Source organism: Etheostoma spectabile, chromosome 7 (genome assembly GCF_008692095.1).
Source record: "Etheostoma spectabile isolate EspeVRDwgs_2016 chromosome 7, UIUC_Espe_1.0, whole genome shotgun sequence".
Classification (NCBI taxonomy): Eukaryota; Metazoa; Chordata; class Actinopteri; order Perciformes; family Percidae; genus Etheostoma; species Etheostoma spectabile.
In genome coordinates, this window is record NC_045739.1 from 18,178,439 (window position 1) to 18,195,999 (window position 17,561).

Below are 17,561 nucleotides of genomic sequence, written 5' to 3' on the forward strand. Positions count from 1 at the left end.
GTATGTGTGTGTGTGTGTGTTTGTTTGTGTGTAGTGGGTGGTATTGGGGGGGGGCACTATCACTATGAAATAAAGCTCAAAGTCAACATTGTAGAAAAATATAATATCAAATGTGGACGTGTGTCAGGTTATACTTCAATAAAAGGTGAACAGTACAGTGTTTCAGCACCATAGACAGCGACCTCACAGCAGCCTGCATTCATCAGCTGCTATAGTGGAATACATATTCTGAATTGCTGTAAAAACTATACCATTTTACATGCATGTTGTACTAAATACTAAAATGGACATGTATCAAAATAATCAATAACCAATCTTATGATATTCTTTATAAAATGTTCTTCACTGGTACAGACTTGAAAACACGTGCTGTCATCATCCACACTGCTAGTGTTGCTTCACTTTGACTGCCCACCAGTGAAGAAACACAGCCAAGCTGGGCACCAGTTTAGCAGACTCTAATTAAAATCTACAGGGGGTAGAATAGGGGTAATGTAAACAACAATAGTAAAATGAAATGAAACTAGAACAATCACAATTATGAGTGCAACTGCAATCTTAAAGTTGAGTGAGAGTTAACAGCATTTGTCAAAAGTGGTCTGACCATCACTGGAGCAACACAAGACAACGGGCCTAACAAAAGTCCAGATATATGTGAGGAGCTAAATTATTAACATGTCAAGGACCTGTTTGCTATCTGCATGGGTAGATACCACTAGCAGTGACTCCGAAAAATTGTTTTTTTGAAATGGGTGAACTGACATTTTTTCCACCTGCAGAAATTGTGTCTACCTCCTGTGGATCACCCTTTGTATTAAAATTCCAACATTTACCAAAAACAGCCATTTGTATTTGGTCACAAGCGAAGAAACAACACTGGAAGAGGTCAGCTGGGAGGAAAACTATAACACAGCTGTTAGCCATAATATATCAAATACACAGTGCAGTCTGTCTATGTGCTGAGCAGTTTGCTGGTTTGGGATAATCTGGTTTTACCATTAGAAAAATGTCAGAAATCTAAGAGTACAAAAAAATGAATAATAATAAGAAAAACTTAACTTATTTATTAGCCTTCTAAAAACAAAGTTTCCAAAGTGCTTTGGGAGCTAAACAGTGGGGCCAAACAATAGATAAATAAATTTGTGTGAATAAAAACAAAATGAAAAAAGACTTAAAACATAGTACAGAGAAGAAAAAAAAAAAATGCATGTGAAAAAATGCAAAACATGTATCCTCATATTGGATATTAGCAAAGAGGTGGTCTATGTTTAAGAACCATATAGTTCTGCAAGTGTTATCCACACACACACACACACAAACACACACACACACACGCACACACACACACACACACACGCACACACGCATACAGGCACGCATGCACGCACACACACAGACACACACACACACATGCCCATAGATGATATGTTGTCCATGCTTGGCTGACCCTCCTCTGTTCCACTCAGGTGACTGACGCTGATTGCTGCACATGCACAAATGCATGCCTGGCCCTCAGGCCATTACATCTGTTAACACACAAGGCAATTACTAATTGAGGTCTATAATAAACCACACACCAACTGACATCTGCAGATGTAGCTATGTCCGGTTTCTATTACGCTAGCTGGTTTGATGTAAATTTGTATTTTTTCTCTTGTAGTTTTGAAAAAAGAATATTCTTCCTGATTCCTTCTGTTTATGCAGTTGTATGTCTTGTGGATATGTGTTTGTCTCAGTGTGTCTGCTGGTCTTTTTACATTGCAAATACTAGCAAATGCTGTTTATTGCTTCTCAACCCACTCCTCCTCCACGTTATTTTTACCAACTGTGTGGAGTCATCAGAAGGAGTTGGTGGTGAGTAGATTTTCTAAGAGTTGAGGAGAGCAGAGAGTGGAGTGATTTTCAGAAGCAATATTTCTTTTAAAATCATATCTCAACCTCCTACTTTGTCTTGAGTCACAGTCTGCAATATACGATGACTCAGAGCTTTTAACTTGTGACAACTATCAGATAGATCGATCGACAGATAGATAGATAGATAGATAGATAGATAGATAGATAGATAGATAGATAGATAGATAGATAGATAGATAGATTGATAGATATATTCAAAAAAGTTTTTGATGATCCATGAGTTATTGCTTAGGTAATCAACGTTACCTTAATATCCTCAAATAATTGTGCATAGGCCTACTCGTACTAATACATATTGTATAACTTCTACTATATCTTTTTTAAACCCTGTCAAGGCGTGTATTTAAATTTACGATTGGTGTAATGAGTTGATACCGACGTCAGTCCCCAATGCAGTTTGGTCCATTCCCGCCTCCGTACATTTTGACGTGCACGGACATACGTATGCGGAACCTTAGTTGTAAACAAAAGCGAACACTGCACTTACTACATTTCTCTTCTGAACCAAAATAACCCCGAAACATTGTCATATATTGTAAAACACAGCGTGTTAAAGGTAAGCATCAGTCTATTAACTGTAAAGATCTCCAATTGTTAGCTATGTAGTGAGTGCTACAAGCGGTAATGTGTGATTTGTTATGTAGCTAGCTAGCTAATGTTCACCCGGTGAATGCTAACTAGCTAGCTGTTGAACTAGCTAAGTTAGAGAGATGGGATTCAGCTAACCTGACACCTTATAGTACTCCGTTTGTGTTCGCTAACAAGTAACGTTACTTAGTACTAGTTAGTACTTGGTTACTAGTTAACGTGAGTAACTATTAACTAGTTAATGTTAGCTTGCTGTAAAACGAAACTTCTGTAACGTTAATGGTTGTTTGCCGTAACGTTAGCTTCAGTAAGTTACAAGGAATGTTAAGTACAGATAATACAAAATAATACAGTTAACGTTAACTCTAACGTTAATATGGTTTATCATCAGATATCAGACAATTTGCTTTTATGTTGGATGCTGTCTTCAATTTGTTAAACATTTACGTTTGATTACAACAATTGTTGTATGTATTATTGTTAATGAATAATACCTCGTTCAATGTAATATGACAAATAAAATTGATTGATTGATTAATTGAATGACTACACCAAACAGCCCTTCACTAGCATGTTTGGTAGTTTCCAGTATGAACCAAACTGAGATTACACTGTAACAAAATGCTGCTTAATATATTATTTATATTTTGAATTTGCCAGTAAATGGCATACTAACTCCTGTCCATAAGTAAAGTCTAAGAATCTCAGCATCAAAGTGTAAACGTTCCTGATGTAGTTTGGCATAATGCCTTTTACATCAGAGACAAACTATGATGGGATGCTTTTGTCTATCATATAAAAAATTCACAGAAGACTAAATGACAATCTTGATATATTATGATGTTCAAAGAAAACAATACATCTCTTTACATATTCTGAAATCATCATCCCCCCACCTCTGTCTGTTTTTGGTTTTTTTTTTAAATCGGTCCCAGATGTTTGGCAGTGGTTGATGAAAGTGCCAGCTCATTCCTTTTCAAGAAGACATACTTTGGTGCTGTAAGCCCGCAAAAACGACTATAGCCAAAATGTCTAGAAAGCAGACGTCAAAACCTGTTCGGAGCAATAAGAAGAGTGAACTGGAACGCAAGAAGGATGAGCGGGCAGCACGCAGGGCTATTGTAAAGGACCGCAAGAACCGGCCTCAGGATGGCGACGAAGGAGCAGAGTTTGTCAGTTTCTCCAATCAGCTCCAGGCCCTGGGGCTTAAGTTGAGAGAAGTCCCCGGAGATGGGTAAGAGCCAGAAATAGATTGTGGTGTCCAGCTGTGCTTTGTGTCCCTCTGCATTGTCATTTACCATCACTGATACTGCAACACATATCTCTTAAATCTTATTATATACAAAAAGCTTCAATCCGGTGACAGCTCTCTCATCATGACTAACCAGAATGCCTTGGTAGAGGAACATAATGTCTTCACCGTCTCCCCAGCCCACAGTCAATAACAATGGGCATTAACTTAAACAGCAAAGTAGTAGCTGCTCGTATCTGCGTTGTGGCTACATAGTAAGGGCAAATGTCACTCGAGCCATTATTTGACAATCCTCACCTTTGTTGAAACATGGTGTGTCTTCCATAACTGGGAATGTAACCAATTTACTATACAGTATTGCATCTCTAACAGTCATGTTTAGTACTGGGCAGAAGGTCTGGGAGCCATGTGATTTTCAGGACTTAATTCATTTATATTGGCCAAAGCCCAGAAAACTGACAGCTAATCAAACTCTCATGAATGCACCAATGGAATATAAGCCTTTAATTTAACCATAAAACTGAGTCATTTAACTAGTGGTAGATATGTGTGGACATACCAGTCAGTGTCTTTGTTTCTTGCAGGAACTGCCTGTTCAGAGCTTTGGGCGACCAGTTGGAGGGTCACTCCCGGGGTCACCTGCGGCTTCGGCAGGAGACTGTCCAGTATATGATGTCCCATCGACAAGACTTTGAACCCTTTGTTGAGGACGACATTCCCTTTGCACAGCACTGTAAGAAAATTACTTAGTGGGGGACACTGAGTAAATCAGCAACGTTAATAAAGTAAATGCTGTGATCAGCTAGGAGACTTTTAGTAATGCCTCATTCATAATTAATCATTTTGTTGTATTACTGTACAAGTCCATTTATTTCAGGAGGAGGCCTATTGTGACCATAAACAATGCAGCCGTCAGTTCTGTTGTGACAGATGTTGTATGTCAGTGTTTTCCAACCTGGGGGTGGGGACCCTGTATAAGGGGTTGCACAATACATCTGAGGGTTTGCTACATAGGAGAGAATAGGGCTGGACGATATGATACATGATATAATATCATTTTTATCCGCAAAACAATATAAAATGTCTATTGTATATATTTTTCTAATAAGTTTCTATTGCGATTTCGAAAAAGAAACTGTGTTATGGCAATGTTTGCGTCAATTGGATAACGCTTTACATTCTGGTTCTTGCACGGTATGTTTATTTTGAACTGAAGCTCGAGCGGTATATCGGCGGGCTGATATTCACGGCTAATATTAGGCATTTCCTGAACTATCGGTATCGGCATTTATAACGGCTGACTTAAAAAAAAAAAACATGGTTGAACCTCCGTTTTTTAAAAATATATATTCATTCTATAGAATCATTTATAATGACAAATTAATCATTCTGTTAAATATCAAATGAAGAATCAACCATGTTATGGGTGCTGGCGTATATTTTGTCCACCAGAGGGCACTCTACAACGTCCCTGTTGGCAACTCCGATTTTTTTTTTTTGTTCAAAGGACTTTACGTTTTATATCTTAAGTTGGTATTTTTATACATTTTATTTATCAGAACTTTATTACACTTTGATGTTCCTCTGTTGTGACAATAAAACAAATTATTATCATATTATTTTAGTGAGAACTCCTAAATAACTACAGATAACTAATGTGAGGGAAATACATACATTTTTTGTTATGCGTTTTGTTATGCGTTTCTGTATTTTTTTTCTTTTGAAATATCGGAATTGGAATATCGGATTTTTAAATAACCAAATATTTGTATCGCTATTGGCCATCAGAACCCTTTATCGATCGGGCTCTAGTATTTTCATTTTTCAAGTACTTAATGCACACTGGAGTATACAAAAATAGGCTTTATCGTGAGGTCATTTCATATACACTATTTGTTTATTGAATGGTAATTCAAAGATACCTATATTGTAATATGTATTTTTATCTAGATAGAAAAAAAACATATTTCTAGTCCCAAAACATTCCTCCGTTGTTGTTTTTTTACTTGTGAATTACTGGATTGTACATTTATAGGCCTCTAAAAATTAAAAAATATAATAATAATAAACTGTTAAACCAGTTACAAGTAGACATGCGTGCAACTGTTGATGAAGGGGTGCACATGGTAGACATTCCTTCGCTTCAAAGTGTCTCAAGCCAACAAGGTTGGAAACCACTTCTAGCAGCATCTGTCGTGTCTGTTTGTATTTAATTAAATAAGAAATATGAAAACATGAAAAAAATTGTTTAGGAAAGTAATAGTGTTTTAGGAGATATACTGTGTATCTGCTGTGACGGCACAATAAAAACGTCAAGAAAAAAATGTGTGATAACAATGTAAGATTATGTGGTGATTAATTGTTTTTGTTTCTTTCCACCCAGTGTCCAACCTCTCTCAGCCTGGTACGTTTGCAGGCAACGACGCCATTGTGGCTTTCGCTCGCAGTCAACAGATGAAAGTGGTCATCCATCAGCTCAACACGCCACTGTGGGAGGTAGGGGCAGAGGCAAAGACTTTCAAATGATGTCACGTGATCTAATGAGAAAATCTAACTCTCTTTTAGGACACCACATAAGTTTATGTGTTCTGTCGTCAATGCAGATAAATGGTGCAGAGAAGCAGGTATGCAGAGAGCTACACATTGCCTATCGCTATGGAGATCATTATGACAGTGTGAGGCGGACTGGAGACAACTCTGAGAATCCTGCTCAGCTACGCATAGAGGTATATAATACATACGTACAATGGGCATTCAGTGGACCAGCATTCAGAAAAATATTCCCAAATTAATAAATTCCAGGTCCATCTTTTGGATAGATAGATGTCAAGAATGCATTATGTCATGTTTACACCTACTGAGGCAGCCTTTACTGATGGGTCTCTGATGTTTTCTCACTATTGCTTTTTTTCAGAATCTACAGAATTCACAAGGCCAGCAGCGTGAGTTTGGGGACGGTCAGAGGGACAGGCGGAAAAACCCGTCTCCCACAGCCTCAGATGAGGACAACGTTATCCTCAGCGCCATAAAGAATCAAGGAATCCAGGGTCAGAAGCTACACTTGATTCATTAGCTGCCGGAAGAATTAAGGTCTTTTCAGACGGTAAGCGACTCTCCGTCTGCGTACCGCTTGGCTCCGCGGGGTCTCACGTGCTCCTCTAGCGCTCCGTGAGTAAACGTCAGGCCCTCTATGCGGGGGAACCATGGAAACGACTTACCAACACAACTGTATTTTTCCTTAAAGCCTAGCTTAAATTACAACTGTTTATGAAACAGTTATATATGTCTGGGAACTTACAAACAGCAAGGATCCGTCTCTCGTCCATTGATTTCCACTATGCGTCGCATAGAAGAAAGTTTAAGACAATTCATATCTGGCAGTGGGCTTGTTGCTCCGTCTGTCAGATTGCCCACGCCTCCCTACGTACCCACTCGTCTCTTGTTGAAAATGAATTACTAGGCGCGTTAAATGCTTCCCGTCTGAAAAAGACCTAAGTCTATTAGTGTAAAACAACCAGGAATCAACCTATTGCAGAAGTCATAACCATCATGCATTTAAGTTTGTCTATTCAGACAAGTTTTCCATTGATCCCATAAACATGTCAGCCTGTAATTAAGTAGACTATTTGCTTGACATTCATGTGTGTGTGTGTGTGTGTGTGTGTGTGTGTGTGTGTGTGTGTGTGTGTGTGTTTTCTTTCTCAGGAGATGAGGAGAATCTGCTCCAGCTGAGTGCGGCAACCATCAATGCAGAATGGCTTGTTGGCCCCGAGATGGGCCAGTCCTGCCAGGGCCAGTGTGGCTCAGGATCCTGCTCAGCCTGCAGAGCTGCTGCAACAGACTGCATTGAGCAAATACAGCCAACAGAGGGCAGCAACGTACAAAACCCAAAGGTAGATTTGCCTATTACGCAGCCTATCTCGCCACGTTTATTCCAAACAAAGTCTATTTTTATTTTACTTAGTCACTTAAATGTTTTCCCTCACTCATAAAATGACCAGTCCTCACACCACTGCACCATTTTCAAATCACTCCCTAGGTAAGTTGCAAAAGATATTCATTTTGTTTCCCTTACTCTCAGGTATCTAATAAGCAGAGGAAAGAACAGCAGCGTCAGGAGAAGAAGAAGCGTCAGGAGGAGAGGCATCGGCAGAAATTTCTCCAGAGTAAAGGAAGTCAGAACCAGAACCTTCCAGAGGCTGTTACTTTAGTACCAGCTCTCAACACCCTCAGCATATAGACTGGAGCATGGCCGAAATTACCTTATGCTACTGTCGCTTCTGGTGGCTGGCGCTGTTTTGCACATAGTCAAATTTTAGTCACAGTGGATGACTTTTCCTAAAGAAAATCCTGTAGTTTCTTTACAGACAGTATAAAGGTGTGTGTGTGTGAGAGATGTGGGAAAGTTTTAAGACTTGTGAAAGAGCATAACCTTCAGTGTTTTGTTGATCAGATCTGATCTCAGATCTGGCCTACCTACCACGCTAGCTAGCCCCTTTCTATGCTGGACATCTGGCTTTATATGAAAACTATACAGATAATCTTGTGCAGCTGGGTTTTTTGAATTGGTCACACATTGAGTTTAATCAATTTGTTCGGTCTGACCGAAAGTGAAAGAAGAGTTGCAGAGGAATGATTGTTATGCACACTGTGTAAGGAATATTGCAATAAATAAATGATTTACTGTTTTTGTGCACAAGGTAATATATTAGATATTAGCCAGGGTGACATGTTTTTTTTAATGATTTTTAAATTAGAGGTACATTAGTACAAAATAGTAAAAAATTAGTAAAATTTAAACAGTAAAATTTAAAATAGTAAATTCCTGACGTTTTTATCTGGTGATAAAGATATTAGTGCAGTAATATTTACTTTTTTTAATTTATTTTGGTGTTGGAGAAAATAATCTAAATACAACAAACTGGACATTAACAGACATAAGAAACATTTTAGCGAGAGGCTGAGGTTTCACTAAAAACAAAAAAAACATAGCTACCTCATCAAATTTATATCTTGGTATTTAACCCCCCTCATGTTGAAGGTCATTTGGGAAATGTGTTACAGGGTACATATCAATGTTTGCTTAGTCTTGTCAGTTAACATATAATTAAGTATTTGACTGTTGGCCGTTATTCTAATTCGAGATATCTTGGACTTGAGTGGTCAAACAGGTCATTGTAGTTGTGTAATTATTAAACCAAGGTAGATGAATGATAAACGGCCTCACCATATGGATGATTAACACCAACAATATGTTTGATAGTACCGGCTGTAGTCCATGCTGATTATTTAGCACACAACACAGCATTTAATAGTTTTTCTAAACCTGGGCCTTTAGTTAATAATTTAACAAATGGTAATTTCCACAAGAAGAAAGCCATGGTTTGTGACAAACTACAGCCCTAGTTGAATGCGATGTAGGACTTCTTCCAGTACTGCAGGTGGAAATAAGAACTTGGGAGTAGACGCTAAAGCCAACTCCATGATGCTGTCCATTGACTCAGAGGCTGCCCATTTAAACATTTAAATACACTTTTCCTTCATGTAGCAAAGAAACTGTTGCATAAGTGTATAGTAGACTGAACTCCAGTAAAATTAGAATTGAAAAATAACACTGGACAGAAACCAATTTCTAAAAGAATAGTGATATCCGATAAGAAAAAAGTCAATAGGAAATATAAATGTCCATTTTATTAAAACAGCATAAAAAATGACATGAATTAAAGTCTGGGCAAGGCTTACAGAGAGAATTTTGTCTTTGACAGACTTGACAAACTATGTACACTTGGTTCTAAACGTGTGTGTTGGTAGATGGCCTCAAAGACTGAAACCTACATGCTGGTATACATTACACTTTAAAGCGAGATTATGTAACCTTTGCTAAATGTTGCTTGTGGCATTTATGGAATAATGTTAAATGCCAGTGTAACAGTAGCACAAGAAGAAAAATCATTTTAAAGCCAGCAAACCGACTCTGTGTGTCAGGTACACATTAAAGTTTGCCAACATTAGCTACTGGTCGAGCAAAGAGTGATGATTCGTTGATTAAAAAAAAATTCAATTTACCACTTCAAAGAACATTAACTTCTTGTTGCAAATCATACATAGTCTCGCTTTAAATATCTTTGACCCTTGAGAAAAAAAGGTAGAGTCCAAATGCTGCAATATACCACATTCCACCACTGTTTTTTCAGTAGAATAAGAGGTGTTGTCACTGAGGTTTCTGGACCACTCCTGTGAATGTCCAAGTTATCCGATGACAAAGCTGAACATGAGCAGTTTCACATTAAATCTCTTCCATACAGGTAACTTTAACCTTCTTAGGTTTCTTAATGCAGTCAGCAAATGAAACAAAATGACATCTTTTTCAATGAAGAATCATTAGTTGGTAGATCGGGGTGAAAGCTGCTTCTCTAGAAGTCCTGTCTGATGTTCTCCTTGTTCTCGTCGCCCTGCTGTTGTCTCAGCTGAGTTACTTCGTTCTCCAGCTGGACGATGGCCCTCTCGATCTCAAAGTTCTTACTGACCAGAGACACCCAGCTGTTGAGGGACAGAAACAGATGTTACAACAAAGAAAAATCAAATCTACAGATTCCCATACGTATGAAATCTTCAAACAACATACTTTGACTCCAGTTCTCGCAGTTTGGCTCCTCCCGCTAACTGATCATTCTTACGCTGCCAGTTTAAATCTTGAATTTGCTTCCTGTGTGGCAGAATATTTTAATTAGTAAACATGTAGAATGTGTGTTTGACACTTTTAATACAGTGCAAATGTTCCAGTGATGGGTCACCTGAATTTCTGAAGTTCCTTTTGAGCGGTCTCAATCATGAAGGCCAAGTTACTGAAGGAGGAAAATAATTTAATGATTAGCAGTCTTTACACACATCATACAATGAGTTAATGTCTGGGAGAAACGGGTGCAATAACCATACTTGTTGTAGACTTTCCATGCGTTGGTTCCATACTGCAACATGAGCTCCAGGTTGTCAATGCGGACAGCCTGGTGCTCTAGCTGGGCCATCGAGTTGTTCACACACTCCTGCCACGCTGTGATGTCATTCTTCTGTCCTGATGAGGGTGCAGGTAGCTCATATCTCCACAGGGGAATAAAAACAAGATTAAATGAACAACATTTGGGGCCACCAAGCAAAGATTATGAAAAAGTATTATTTTATAGAAAAGCCTCAATACTATCATCGGAGCCATCAGATATTTGGGATAATTGATAATATGTTAATTGTTGCTTGAAATAATAGCAAAAATAAACATTTAAAAACATGTACAGGTTCCATCTTCTCAAATATGCGTTTCTGGTTTTCATAACCCGCTGTGGTAGTCAACTGTACATTTTTTGTGTTTTGGACTGTTGGTTTGAGGATGTCACAATGGGCACTCTGGGAACTTGTGATGGCTAACTTGTTTGCTATTTGCTGACATTCTTAACCAAATGATAACTCGAGGAAATAATTAGTGACATTTTCGATCATGAAAATAATCAGTTGCAGCTTTAATTTAGTTTAATAGTGTGATGTTACAAGATTTCTGTCTGTCCAAGTCTTTAAAACTCATGTAACACACCCTGGTGTTGAGTGGCCTATTCTGTAACTTCTTGGCCTGCTTTCCTTTATTAAATTCAGTGATTCGTTATAGGATGAAGTTTGCTTTTTAAACAGTAGTTTGACTTCAAGGCATTCCTAAAGTCAATAACCTATAATAGAAAATATACATTACTGACACAACTGCAGTACTTCACTCAGTAATGTATTTTATTTATATGCGTGTTAAACTCGTCCTCCGAAAAAGCACAGCTTTCTGCTAAACTTTCATTGGCAGGTTGGATGCAGCAGTATTTTTTGCAAGACTCTTTGTGTTTGAGGTCGTTGATTCAGCGGTTCTGCTGCCCAGAGTGTAGAGTAAATACATGCTCCTGCAGTGTGCAGAGTTTACCTCTTCATGCTCAGGAGATCCATGGGCTGTCGAGCCGCCAGACGCTCAAATTCATTCCTCATAATTTCTGTCTAATGGATGAGAAATCAAAAAAGAAATGCTGTCATTTCAGGCACACTGGCTGAAGCTGTAATGAAGGTTTTCAGAGGTCTGGGGAGCTTGTCACCTCAAAAGTAGTGAAGTCAGGTGTGGTCAAGTAGCTCAGGTAGTTTTTGGTAGGTCGGTATCTTCTGGTCTCCTCCTCCACCAACGCTGCAGCCTGGACGACAAAGGAGAATTTGCTTTTGTTTTGCACAAGGAAAACACTGCAGCTACCAAGAAATTAACTGTCATCACTTTTTACAATGGTTGGATATCCACCAGGACAGGTGATATGTGGACTGGCGTTTTTTTTTAGTTTTTTTAAATACTGGTTTTCCATAATTCTATCTTTTGGCAGAGTGGAAACACATTTGAAACAGCAATCAGACCTAACGCAGGCAATAATGTGAGAAGGCCTGGGAGTGTCTGCATTAAAGGCGCACTTATCAGTGTCCTGTCATCTTCAAATGTGAAAAATGAAGATACAAAAAAATAGTTCAGGTCAGAATTTACGACATTTATTTGGCAGACCCAAAGCGATTTATTTGACTTTCTGAACGGGAATTGGTTTCCAGACTAACAGGCTAACGTTACGCTCCTTACCCCAGGAAGTTGGGGTTGTCTTTCCCCGATGTAAGCAGGGATGGAAGTCATGTGCAGATTTTAGTCGCGCATGCGTCACTTTGCGACGAGTGACAAATTGACCTAGCTAGCTACTTAACGAAGTTCGTTCACTGCTGTCATCACACAAACATACATGATAGCGTTAGCTAAAACGTCTGTGAAATTATTTCCATCTTCTGTTAATGTTTGTATTGAGAAAAGTTTATTGTTATATTGGTTTCACAGTATGACACATTATGCCGTATACAGCTCAAAGATTTAAACATAGTGACGGGTAACAAATAACAAACACTAACATAAACGTTACCTAACTAGCGATGGCTAAATAATTCACTAAACAAATGCTAAACATTAACGTTAGTAAAGCTACCTGTGGTCAGACTAAATGCTGTAAAGTTAGTTTATAAGTGCCAAGTGTCATAGATATTAATACGTAGCGTTATATATAACAAGTGTTACATTCAAATGTTTCTAATATTTAACATTGTGCCTTGTTCATGTAGGCATGGTTAGCTAACATGCTGCGGTTAGCAATGTCCCTGTTTACTCACCGCTTCTCTGACACCTGCTGCATCGTAACCTTGGTCAAAATAAGGCAAAGCATCGACGAACACTTCACCAGCTACCGAAGCCGTTCCGGCCATGTTTAATCAGTCTATTTGGTTGAGTTTGTTTGATTTGTGCCCCTCTTAGCTAAAAAACAATAACCTCCCCTGCTAACATGAAACACGTTTTACCGGTCGCGACTTTCACAATAAAATCCAATAATTAACAGGGCCGTGAGTTTTTGTTTGTGACATCTAGTGGAGTGGCATGTAACTGCTGCTTGATGACTCCAGGCTGTAAAGGCATCAACACGTCTAAACTTCTGTTCATTTGATTTTACATCTTCAATATTGTATATCAGCACCTTCATAATTATTTTCTGGATCCAGCTCTACAAAAATGGAAAGGGTGGTTATCAAGCAAACAAACATAGCCTACATATTACCTATAGCCTATACTTGCAACTGCTTGAAGAGAAAAAAGAAGCTGCCTACTTTATTTAGATAGAGGGATACATACTTTATTGATCCCCAAGGGGAAATTCAAGGTCCCAGTAGCCTAGAGACATCACACACAACATACACGTACATCATAACAGGATGATAAAATATATAAAAATAACAAAAAAAAGAAAAAAATCCACAAGAATTTTATGGACAATAAAAGAAAATACACTAAATAAGTGGATGGATATATTTTGAAAACACTCAACTGTGTTTGACAGGTCTACAGTAGAGTAGGTCTAGACAAAACTCTATCATCTAAAGAGACCATTCCAAGACAATTCCCCCAAAAGCAATTGCAAGTAAAAACAGAAACCTCAAATAGAACCTGGCTCTAGGGGGCCGGCCAGCCTCGACCTGTTGAGAGAGAAAGGGAGAGGAAGAGCGAACTCTTGTGCACGAGTGTACAAAATGTACCACATGTAGCCTATGACAAAAAATCTAAGTTGTGCATAAATGATTATTTTAGATCATTAATGCAGTTAATACAAACTGTGAGTATATAAATAAATGCATTTGATTGTTACAACGGGACATAAATAAATACAAATGAGTATAGGAAGTATTAAAACAGAGAAAAAATTAAGACGTACAGTACATAATTAAAATAAGACTAGAAAAAAATTGAATTACTGCTTTGCGATTGCACGCCTCTGCAAACTAGTGCAGTTGTTGCAGTTTACATCTATGTCTGTCCAGACTTACATGATATATGTCGTGAAGGAATTTAACAAAAGGTTCATCCTTAAATCTAAGTCGACATTTGGGCCAAATTTGAAACAAAAATTCCCTTAAGGCATTCTTGAGATCACATTCATGAGAATGGGACAGACATGAGGACACAGTGACCTTGAACTTTGATCTCCAAAATCAAATCACTTCATCCTCATGTTCAAGTGGGCGTTTTTCAGGAGTTCTTGAGTTATTGCATTCACAAGAATGGGATTGATGGACTACCCGAAAACATAATGCTACTAGCCACGGCTGTCACCAGCACGAAGGCACAATATTTAGAGCCTTTGTACCTGCTGCCATTAAACTATACTGTACATTGGCAGTGGATGACACACACATTATCAATCCCCCCCACACACAAACAGTTTACATATATGATAGACTAGCTGCTATTTATTTATTTTTTAAACTATTTTTAATTCTCTATTTATCTTAACGTATTTCTGTCTTGTGCTGCTGCAACAACTGAAATAGCCAACCCATATCTATACATACATATACTGTAGATAGATAGATAGATAGATAGATAGATAGATAGATAGATAGATAGATAGATAGATAGATAGATAGATAGATAGGTAGATAGACGATAGGCTGTTTGCTGTCCTCTCACTGGGGGCGCATTTTGAAGTAAACAAACTCGGGTTTTGGTCAACGTCATGACGTAATCATGCGTACTACTGGCTCGAAAAGTTACGCAGGACGTGCAGCGGTTCAAAGAGGAAGGAAGATGGCGGATAACAAAGGCGAGGAGGATATGGAACCGTCGGCTAATTCGGAATCAGTGCCTTTAACGGAAGATAACGAGCAGCCAGAGACGAAAGTAGAAAATGCAGTAATAGTTATAGAAGCGAATTCAAACGGCGATGAAGAAACAGAGTCCCATGATAACGTTAACGAGGCACCTACACCCACCAGCGACGGGGGAGACGTCGTCAGCGGCGGGGTTGTTGGTGCGGGCGGGGAAGCCAATGGTAGCGCTAGCAGCGCCGTCAGCCCGGCTGGGACTAGCAGCAGCAATGCAGAGCCAACAGCAGTTGAAACCCTAACCGCCGGGGATGTTTCAGTTGGCGGACTCACAACTGAAATGTCTCCCCCTCCTACGGCTCCGGCAGCCACGCCGGTACCAGTTCCCATTAATTTTTTGGATACGTGCGCGGTGTGTAAACAAAGTCTTCAGACCCGAGACTGTGAACCGAAACTTCTGCCTTGTCTGCACTCTTTTTGTCTTAAATGTATCCCGCAACCAGACAGGCAGATAAGTGTGCAGGTGGCTGGACCACACGGACAAACTGACACACACATAGGTGAGTTTTTCCATAAGTAATGTTTGCTAGATGTTGATGATGGTAAATGTGGCAGTTATTAATGGATCTCATTCTAATTTATGGATACGTGAGCATAACGTGTTCTTGTGTAATTGTATACATAACTTTATAACGTTTTTGTTTGTAAGTTATACCATGGAGAAACAATTGTGTTACAGCATTTTCCCCCAGGAATCCACAGACACCCAGTTCGTAAAACTGCATATATGTACTACAATACTTCCATCCTTGGGCCGTAGGCTCGATCACCTCACCCAGCGATAGATAGCGACTAAACAGACGTTTAAGAAATGGAAATTTCGAGATTGCGGTCTGTCAAAAGTTCGGGCATCCACAGTTTAAGTAATTCATTTATTTTCGGTGGGAATTTGAGATGGACTAACGTTAACTGACACCTACGTGGTTGATCTGGGACATTAAACCTGAGACATTACCACTGATGGTCAGAGAGTTGAATGTCAGACTATTGCGTTGCACAGAAGAAGCAGTGGCGTGTCTGTCTGTGGTTGTATAGCAACACAAGCATCTCCCCGGGCGGGAGTCCATCATTGGTCCACCCGTCATCACTTCTTCCACCATAATATATAGGCCTATATAAATATACGTTATGTTCTATCACAGATTGTCATTCCCTTCTGGCCAATTAGTGTCTCTTGGGGATAAGCTAATTATTTCCCCTCCCTTCAGAAATTTATATTTTTATCATTACTTTTGATACATGCCAGTAATAACAACTAGATGATAGGAGCATGAATGGATGCTAATCACTGTATAGTCAAACTGATAATTCACATATTCAGTAACAACTAGTAACAGTGAAACAATATCTTGTGAAGAGACCTACTGGAGAGAAAAATATTAACCCTTGTATGGTATTCGGGTCAAATTGACCCATTTCAAATTTTTACAAGAAGAAAAAGGGTACAAGTTACATTTTTTTTCTACCTGAAAATCAATGGCCTTACTTTATTTTCTGTGATAAGCATGTATTCCTGATTCAGATTCAAATTATTCTGGATATGACCATAACAATGATCACATAGTGGATTTTTAACATTAATTATAACCTTATGACAAAAAACAATTCCCTCTTCCATTTTTTATTGTGTTCTAGGAGAAACTGATTGCATTCCCTAAACATGTGTTATCTCAATTGTTTGAAATTGAGATAAAGACAATATTTATTAATAGAGGATTTTTTTTTTAAATTTCAGAATTGTTTTTAAAACCCCAAATAAGTCACGGGTCAATTTGACCCGAGGGATACGAGAGGGTCCAAAAGTGAAGACAATACAAGGGTTAAATACTTACTGTTAACATGTAAACTAGGGATCCACTTATCCAACTTTTTCAGTTATTCTAGCCGGGTTTTGGGTATCAGCAGATACCAAGTACCAATCAGATACCAGTCTTTAGTTAATTAGCTGTATGCCTCACTGTGTGGAAGTGACTGGGATCATTTTTTATGTGTAAGGCAACTTCCGGCTTGACTGAAGAAGTGCTTTTCTAATCTTGTAAAATAATACATAAATGAATGCATAGATACACATTTAAAGAATTTTTATAAAGAATTCAATTGATGTCATCGATACCTGGTCCCGCTATTTGAGTCTGTATCAGCCCGAAATCAGCATTGGATAGGTGCATCCTTAATGTTAATGGAATGTTATTTAAAGGTCCCATGACATGGTGCTCTTTGGACCTTTTATAAAGACCTATCTGAAATTTATTTCCCAAAATTCAGCCTTGGTGCAGAATTACAGCCACTAGAGCCAGTTCCACAATGAGCTTTCCTTAGTATGTGCCATTTCTGAGTCTGTAGCTATTGAGAAGGAGAGGGGGGGCAAGGTGGAGGCTGGGGGCGTGGCCTCGACCAACTGCCACTTTGCTCGTTTGAAAGCCATGTCTCTCTCTCATGGGTGGGCCAAATTGTCTGGGTGGGCAGAGCTGAAAAAGGGGAGGCAATCTTGCCCCTTATGAGGTCATTCCAGATCGGCCCATTTGAACTTTAATTTTCTTAAAGGCAGAGCAGGATACCC

At 38.8% G+C, this 17,561-nt stretch overlaps 3 protein-coding genes across 7 annotated transcripts in view; 2 read left to right on the forward strand and 1 right to left on the reverse strand.

Annotated features, from left to right (window-relative positions):
* Positions 1-2,306: 2,306 nt before the first annotated feature.
* On the forward strand, positions 2,307-8,482 carry otud3 (OTU deubiquitinase 3). Of its 2 annotated transcripts, XM_032521388.1 has the most exons (8): positions 2,307-2,470; positions 3,438-3,736; positions 4,339-4,487; positions 6,138-6,250; positions 6,358-6,480; positions 6,669-6,801; positions 7,460-7,647; positions 7,836-8,482. In XM_032521388.1, the coding sequence occupies exons 2-8, from the start codon at positions 3,531-3,533 to the stop codon at positions 7,992-7,994; spliced, it is 1,071 nt and encodes a 356-aa protein (XP_032377279.1). In that variant the 5' UTR covers positions 2,307-2,470; positions 3,438-3,530; the 3' UTR covers positions 7,995-8,482. The 2 variants fall into 2 exon arrangements, with proteins under 2 accessions (XP_032377279.1, XP_032377281.1); XM_032521390.1 differs by lacking the exons at positions 2,307-2,470; positions 3,438-3,736 and adding an exon at positions 3,848-3,951.
* A 943-nt stretch (positions 8,483-9,425) lies between these two features.
* On the reverse strand, positions 9,426-13,156 carry bcas2 (BCAS2 pre-mRNA processing factor). The gene is made up of 7 exons (XM_032521479.1): positions 12,962-13,156; positions 11,872-11,964; positions 11,706-11,776; positions 10,691-10,852; positions 10,549-10,599; positions 10,380-10,460; positions 9,426-10,294 (listed from the first exon to the last, which is right to left on the reverse strand). Exons 1-7 carry the CDS (start codon positions 13,052-13,054, stop codon positions 10,168-10,170), a joined length of 678 nt encoding a protein of 225 aa, XP_032377370.1. The 5' UTR covers positions 13,055-13,156; the 3' UTR covers positions 9,426-10,167.
* Positions 13,157-14,885: 1,729 nt separating this feature from the next.
* trim33 (tripartite motif containing 33) overlaps positions 14,886-17,561 on the forward strand; it is a 29,801-nt gene continuing 27,125 nt past the window's right edge. For all 4 annotated transcript variants that reach the window (XM_032521985.1, XM_032521986.1, XM_032521987.1 and 1 more), the window contains exon 1: positions 14,886-15,501. In XM_032521985.1, coding sequence (XP_032377876.1) covers positions 14,925-15,501 — 577 coding nt within the window. In that variant the 5' untranslated portion in view covers positions 14,886-14,924. The remainder of the gene's footprint in view (positions 15,502-17,561) is intronic.